Consider the following 8,164-nt stretch of genomic DNA (forward strand, 5'->3'; position numbering starts at 1 on the left):
ATCAGTAGGGCGAGATTCAGTTTGTATACCACTGTATAACAGCGGCACACAACTGCTCTTCCACCTAACCCCCCGAAAGGGGGGACTATATATACGGGGGAATATATACGGGACTATAATAACCCATCAGACACCAAAATATTACTTTATTTTATTAAAGAAAAATCGAAAATACAACTAAAATTTCATATTTTGAAAACAAAAGGACTAAAACTAAGAACAATATTTAATGTAAATGAAAAGGTGTAAAACATGTTTTGCACAAGCATGGCATTGTTTGGGTACATTGAAGCTTTGACATAGTGTGGTAGTTCGTTTTTCTTTTTTCTTAGAAGAACTTCATTGACATCTTCTACGGGTCTTTCCTTCGATAGGTAAATGATCTCCCACGTTGAACATTTTTTTTGTTTCTTTGCTGGAGGACGTACAAGTGCAGTCCAGGCTTGTCTTTTAACAGCAGCATGGATTCTTCCCAATGAAATAAGTCCCTCAGCTACACTAATTAGAAAAGGCAAAAATGGTGTGTTTTCTTTCCTTTTTAGATCATTGTGTAGTACAATGAGGATTTCCAACAGCCATCATCAGAAAGCGAAAAATACTGTTTTTTACCATTTGGGAGACTTCATGCATCCCAAAATATGATCCAGGTCCACACCGCTCATTTTCTTATTGTACATGTCGAGAAGTTTAGGACATCCTACATTTATTTTAGAGCCATTCTTTATTTTTGGTTTTAGTTCAACTTGCTTATCTCCAAAGCAATTGCTTACTGCTAACAAGTCCTTAGTATCTTGCCATCTGCAAACTATGGTGCCATAGAAACGTGGTAAAAAAGTTTCATTGTTATGAAACCAAATACCTGGTTTGTACGTACCGTCGCATTCTTCATCATTTTTTTCACTATTGCTTTCTTCTTCACTTTCGTCATTTATCATCTGATTCTCTTCATCCGTCCTATTGTCCTCGGAACCTAAATCTATTTTGTGACGCTCTCGTTCTACCTCTCCTTTGCATCCTGACGGATTTTAGTCCTTATTATCGGAATCACTTGTGTCAAAAGTATCGACTTCTGATTATGTATCGTTGTCAAAAATGGCTGCTGCCTTCCCCTCTAGCCCTTTATGCGCCATTATTTTTCTACTACTAAATATGGAAGAGAAAAGTAATACCCAGAGAATGGACAAATGCAGTAATTATACTTATATACAAGAAAGGAAACACAAGAGACTGTAAGAAATATAGAGGTATATCACTACTATGTGTAGCAGCAAAAGTATTCGAAACCGTAATAGAAAAGAAAATCAGAAAAGAAATAGAACATAAATTAGAAGACGTACAAAGTGGATTCAGGAAAGGACACAACGCACAAAACCATATATTTACCATGCAACAAGTAATAGAAAAAGCCTTAAAGAAAAATAAAGAAATATATCTGAGCTTTATAGACATGGAAAAAGCATTCAACTCAGTCAAAAGAAAAGATATATTCGAAAGCCTAAAGAAGAAGCAAGTAAGTGAAGAACTGATAGAAGCAACAAAGAGGATGTACCCGAAAACAACAAATACAGTAAGAATGTTAAATATACAGTCAGAACCATTTGAAACAACTTAAGGAGTTAGACAAGGGGAAGTCTCAGCCCAGTGCTATTCATAAATGTAATAGATGAGATAGTGAAAGAATATAGGAAAACATTCAAGAAATACTGCATCGGTTGGAACAGAATGCAAATGATAAACGCTGAGATGTATATATTTGCAGACGACATAGTATTAATTGCGAGAACTGCAGAAAAACTGAAATACAACTTAGAGAAATGGAACCTAGAAGCAAGCAAATACAACTTAAACGTACACAAAGAGAAGACTCAGATAATGAAAATATCAAGGAAACAAGGGACGGAAGATCAAATAGAAGTAATGATAGACCAACAAAAAATAATACAGACAAATTCATACAAATACTTAGGAACAGTAATCAACAACAAAGGAGACATATTCTTAACAACAGAATGGAAAACACAGGAAAACTATTCCAAGCACTAAATAGAGGATTCCTTAATAACCAAGAAATATCAACAAAGACCAAGATGGCAATATACAAAACACTATATAGACATACAGTGGCATATGGAGCAGAAAATTGGATATTAAACAAAAGACATCAGAGCAGAATTCAGGCAGCAGAGATAAAATACCTCAGAAGAACGATCGGAGTAAAAAGAACTGATAGAATCAGAAATGAAAAAATAATCAAACCGATACTCGACTCAATCAAGGAGAAAAAATTGGCATGGTTCGGACATCTAACCCGGATGGACAATAATACACAAGTAAAAAGAGTGTGGGACGCCAAACTAATAGGGAAGAACAGAAGAGGAAGACCCATTAAAGAATGGAACAGTGACATCTCGCAGATACTGCAGAGTAAGGATAAGACTTGGCAGGAAGCAACACAGATGGCATCCAATAGGAAGGAATGGAGAAAGTTCGTTAAGAACTAGGACACCTCAGAAGACTGTAAAATATTGTAATTTAATGAATTGTATTATAAATGGCCCAACACCGAAAGATACAAATGGGTCTACTGATTAAGTAAAGTAAATTAAGATCTTTTTACTAATCTAGAACAGATCAAGACTATATAACCTACCATAAATGTCTGTTGGGGCGTATTTCACCCATAAAACAAAATACTGATTTTATTGAATATATTTACCTCTTTTTGTAGGTAGCTCTACTCACAAAAACGAATTCGCAACAACAGTAACAGCGCTCAACTTTCCCTGTGGTAATCATCAACAAAACTACAGAAACACATTCTGCAGATCAACATCACGTAAAGATACAGCGCGAAAACGGTTCGCAATGTTTCTTCTTACACAAACTATTCTGTTAAAATTGTTGAGTTCTTAAAAAGTCGGTTACAATAAAAATTCATGTAAAATGGTTTAGATTTAGTCTAACAGAATTGATAATTTCGTGACTGTGATACATACGTCCCGTCAGACTCGAAAGGGTTAAATCTTCAAGTTGCATACATGTAGAAGAAGTTTGAGATATGAATTTAGAGCACTAATTGTTAATAACAAAGTGACACCTAATTATTATAAGAATAAAAGAAGAAGTCAATAGAAAGAAAATACCACTATTAGTAAGTAAATAACATATCTAATATCATTTATGTTTAAAATAGCATATACTGCAATGGGCTCACTATCTACGAGTATCTTCAAATAAATTCGTTCCAAGAACGCACGTCAATCTTCAACGTGATTTGATTCTCGTTTTAAAAAATTCTTTTACCAAACTTGGTATATCTGAATAAGGAATAACAAATTTTATTTAAAATCTGAAAAAATATACGGGATGTCCCATTTAAATTAAATAAGTTGAAAGAATTTCCAGACCGGAAGTAACAAAAAATATGGCATTAGGTAGATGAATTTTCTGTCAATGTACTTGCAATGCAAACTTTGATGAATATCGTCTTGTTCGTTTCAAAGATATTTACTTGGTTCCATATTGTATCCCAAGACTATCTAATGTGTTTTATGAAAATTATTGATGTTAGTACCTATGTTGTTATTTTTTAGGAGTTCCTCATGCTGCCGATTTATGGTATTTATGGGATGGAATTCCTTACTACACAACTAATGAAAATCTTCGAAAACCGATACTAAAGTGGTGGACTAATTTCATCAAATATCAGTAAGTATTATAATTCTAAGGCAGGGCACCTAAAGCAAATTTAAAAGCTTTATAAATAGACATAACAGAAAATTAAACGTTTACGAATAAATTTAACAAAACAAATTTCCAATTTACGTCTCGAGCTCTTTGTATCAATACTTGTATGGAAAATAGGGCCTCTCGCGTTCGCTTCTAAACCCAAACTGAACACTGCTAATGTTTTCTTCAAGTTTTCTATATATGCGAGAGTGAATAACAGAAAGAAGATTTTGAGTGCATGGCTCATTTAGCTTATAATTCTGTAATCAGAGCATCTGGTGGCATTTGCCTTTTTGGGGAGAATGATAAAGGTAGAAACTAGCCAATCTGTAGAAAATTCTGCAGTTTTATAGATTTTGTTCAGTAGACTCATTAGAAGTTTGAGTTGGTTGTTTTCAAATAGTTTCAATATTATCAGGTCCAGGTGCTTTGTTGGTTTTTAGTCTTTTTATTACATATGTTACTTCACTGAGCGTTATTTCTGGTCCTGAACATCCAGAAACACTGACTTCTGTCAGTGGATTTTATTCGACATATCATCCACACTTATGTTTTCTTGATTAATATCTGAGATTACCATGCTGTTTATTTTGTTGTTAATCTCCTCTTTGACTTCTTCTCTTATGGTTTTATCTTTCTGGATGTCCGGACGTTCTTGTGCTGTTCTTTTATGAACTTTTTTCATATGGAGTTTGAAACGTCCTAGTAAAAGATTATGGTCTGATGGAACATCTGCTCCCGGATATTTTTGTGTTTTTGCGTTTTTGTGAATTTTACGGAATTCTGAAATCGTTTGTTGATGATGATGTAGTCAATCTGATTTCTAATCATTTTTTTTTTTTTTGACAGTCAGGACAGTTTCCAGGTGTAGAGTCTTCGAGGTGGTAATTGGAAAAAGTTGTTCATTATTGCACTATCTGTTTCCTGACAGAACTTAACAAGGCGGTCTCCTCTATCATTTCGCGTTCCTAGTCCAATCCACGATTGAACAACATAAGATACGCTGATGATACTGTCATTTTTGCAGACAGTCTTAAAGGTCTGCAGACAATTGTCTCCAGGGTGGCAGAAGTAAATAGCAGGTTTGGGCTTGATTTTAACATAAAAAAACCAAATACATGGTTATAAGCAAAAATAGGATACCACCTGGTCAATTATTAGTTAACCAACAACCTATAACACAAATCACCAACTTTTTTTTATCTGGGTACAAACTTAAATGTACAGTGGAACCAATCGAGGGAAATTAAGATAAGGATCGAGAAGGCAAGATCAGCTTTTGTCAAAATGAAAAAAATCTTTAACAGCCACGATATAAAATTGGAAATAAAAGTTCGTTTACTAAATGCGTATTCGTATTCTTTGTTCTTTTATATGTCGTGGAGTCATGGACCTTAACTGAAGCATCGCTGAAGAGACTCGACACATTTGAGATGTGGTGCTATAGACGCATGTTGAGGATTTCTTGGATAGACAGAGTTACCAACGAAGAAGTACTACATAGAATGAGTAAAGAGCGCGAACTAGTCATACCCATAAAACGTCGCAAACTAGAATACCTGGGCCATATAATGGGCAATGAACAAAGATACAACCTACTTTGGACCATACTTCAAGGTAAAGTGCATGGGAAAAGAGGTCCAGGACGAAGAAGAATATCCTGGCTGCATAACCTGCGAAAATGGTTTAACTTAACCACTACTGGACGTTTCAGGGCAGCAGTCAACAAAGTCAGAATAGCCATGTTAGTGTCCAACATCCGTAACGGATAGGCACCATAAGAAGAAGAAGTCCAAAGTGTCCCACAGTATTGCCAACACCTCCTTTGCCTACTTTGGCGTTGAAATCTCCTAGTCGGATATACACTTCTTTGTTTTTTAGTATGGTTTAGGGATTCTTTCAATTGTTCATAGAATATTTTTATTTCCTGCTCTGAGCTTTCCGAAGTTGGAGCATATGCTTGAATAATGTTCACGTTAACTGGTTTAGCATTAATTTTGAGTACTGCAACTCTATATGATATTCCTATAAAACTAAGTACACATTTGTTAACTTCTTTATTTACTATTGTAGGCACTCCGTTTTTGTTTCTTGTTGTAGTATCTCCACAGTAGTATATTATGTGGTTTTCTATTTCGTACTGGCCTAAATTGAGCCACATAACTTCACCGCATTGTATGTCAATGTTGAATCTTCGCATTTCTTTAATTACGTTATTCACTTTTCCGACCTGGAATAAACTTCGTACATTCCATGTACCAATCTTCTTATCATGCTTAAATCTAAATATTTGTGGCAACCGGGGGATTCTTAGCACCCTCTCCCTACTTAAGGGGTGCTCGGGACTAAGGACCGTTTCTATATTGACTTGATCTATTGTGATTATACTAGGGAAAGTTAATTGGGGTGGTTTCCCGTTGCCTTCCCCAATGGTTTTTCTTTCGTGTGAGTGTTACTCCTTGGGAATGGATATGTGAGAGGATTTATTTGTTTTTGGTAGGGATCCTTGGGGGGGGGGTCATAACTTCACCCGGCACGGGTTGGGGGATAGCCATGGCTCGCGTGGGCAGGGTTGCATAGCTGAAGTAGATCTATCTCATACCGGGATCGTACAAGAGTATCTACCCGCTACTACAGATTTAGTAATAATCCATATTATTACATGTTAACATATGCCAATCTTCACCCAGTACCTCTAATTCTCGAGCATAGTGTATCAGCTTTTACTCTAAATACTTAATAATTCTTCAACTTAGTATAGATTGATTTGTGTTGCTAATTTTTAGGAACCCCACTCCAGTTTCAGATGAAGAACTTCAAAATGTAATTTGGCCAGAAGTACAACCCAACGCTGTGAAGTATTTAGACATAAATTCCCAGTTCACAATAAAAGAAAATCCCAGAAATTATTACAGTTTTAAATATATGTTAGATCTTTATATACATGCCCCTTATATATCATATTAAACGCTGCATTTCAATGTTAATAATAAAATGTGAATAAATTTCTACGTTTTAGTTATTGTGTTTGTGTATCTAAACGTTAGGACATATTCTCCGATTACAATCCGGTTGTTTTGTCGATAAAAGTGAAACTAAGGAATCTAAAGCACCCTAGCTCCAAGAAAATCATGGATACAAGGCGGCTCAAATAAGACAACACCTATGAGGAACCGAAATTTAAAATAAACGAAAACTTAAGTAAAGTCAAAGAAGATAATTCATGAACTCTAACTATTGACCAAAAATGGGAAAACATTTAACATGCTCTTGTGCCAATTGGAAAAGAAAACCTTCAAACCATTTGGGAAAAAAACAAAACCTTGGATGATAGTAGAATTTTTAAGTTAGGAAAGAACGAAGAAAATATAAAGCACAAAATCTAAGTAAATACAAAGAAATTTAGAAAAACATCAAAAAGAAAATTCAAGAGGCAAAAGAGAGGTGGCTCTCCGACATATGCAAGGAGATAGAAAGTCTGGATAACAAGTATAATAGCTCTAATTTACACAAAAAAATCAAAGAAATGACAGGTTATAGAAAACGCACAAGAACTAATATCCTTAAAAATAATAAAGGAGATATTATCACTGATATGGTGTCACTGGACCAATTACATCCAAAAGCTATTTAATAAAGAAGGAGAAGAACTATTAATAAAAACCACAGAGGATACCAGACCACCAATATTACGGGAAGAAGTCATCTATGCCATCAAAAACAGAAAAGAGGGCAAAGCTACTATAGTAAAATTCATTAACCGATGCAGGGAGATGTAAACTTTACCACGTGTAGACCTGCAACAGGGCCGCATTTGGGATTATCTTTGTGTTTAGTCAGAATAATATATTATCTTATAAAATACGAAATTTATATTTTAATTTTGCAAAAGTGCTCGACAAAGAACCTGATTGTTTTAGTTGATATCCGATAATAGAAATCATTTATATAGGGCGAAAAACCCAGGAATTTATTTTTTTTGCCAACAATTTTATGTACAGAGTTCCTACAAAAAATGTAAGTTTTATTTTTAATTTTTACTATACTTAGTTGTTTGTACAATTCTAAAAAGTTTCATAATAATAATAACAAAAAAAAATACTCATTACTCAATAATGTTGAAATAATATGTATATATATATATATATATATATATATATATATATATATATATATATATATATATATTTATATAAATTTATAAAAAATTAAGAGCAAAAATGAATGTCAAAAAAACTTTATGAGCACTGAATAATGTAATAAATTACCTGGAGGATTTTTTAAATCCATTGTTAAACCATCCAAAAAAAGCTTGTCTTGATATTTTTACTGTAGTGTCTACCCATAATTTAGACTTTGTATGGCCAGCGTTCAACCATGTCTCATCCAGATAATATATTTTCCGCTTCTCCTCTCTATAAGCTTTTATCTTTTG

General features: G+C 34.2%; 1 protein-coding gene across 1 annotated transcript in view; it reads left to right on the forward strand.

The window, feature by feature from the left end:
- The window catches only part of LOC140447331 (para-nitrobenzyl esterase-like), a 31,964-nt gene extending 25,217 nt beyond the window's left edge, over positions 1-6,747 (forward strand). The window contains exons 10-11 of the mRNA XM_072539931.1: positions 3,594-3,708; positions 6,516-6,747. Of these exons, the coding sequence (XP_072396032.1) occupies positions 3,594-3,708; positions 6,516-6,696 (296 nt within the window). The 3' untranslated portion in view covers positions 6,697-6,747. The remainder of the gene's footprint in view (positions 1-3,593; positions 3,709-6,515) is intronic.
- The last annotated feature ends 1,417 nt before the right edge of the window (positions 6,748-8,164 follow it).

The sequence above is a fragment of the Diabrotica undecimpunctata genome, chromosome 8 (assembly GCF_040954645.1).
Source record: "Diabrotica undecimpunctata isolate CICGRU chromosome 8, icDiaUnde3, whole genome shotgun sequence".
NCBI classification, from domain to species: Eukaryota; Metazoa; Arthropoda; class Insecta; order Coleoptera; family Chrysomelidae; genus Diabrotica; species Diabrotica undecimpunctata.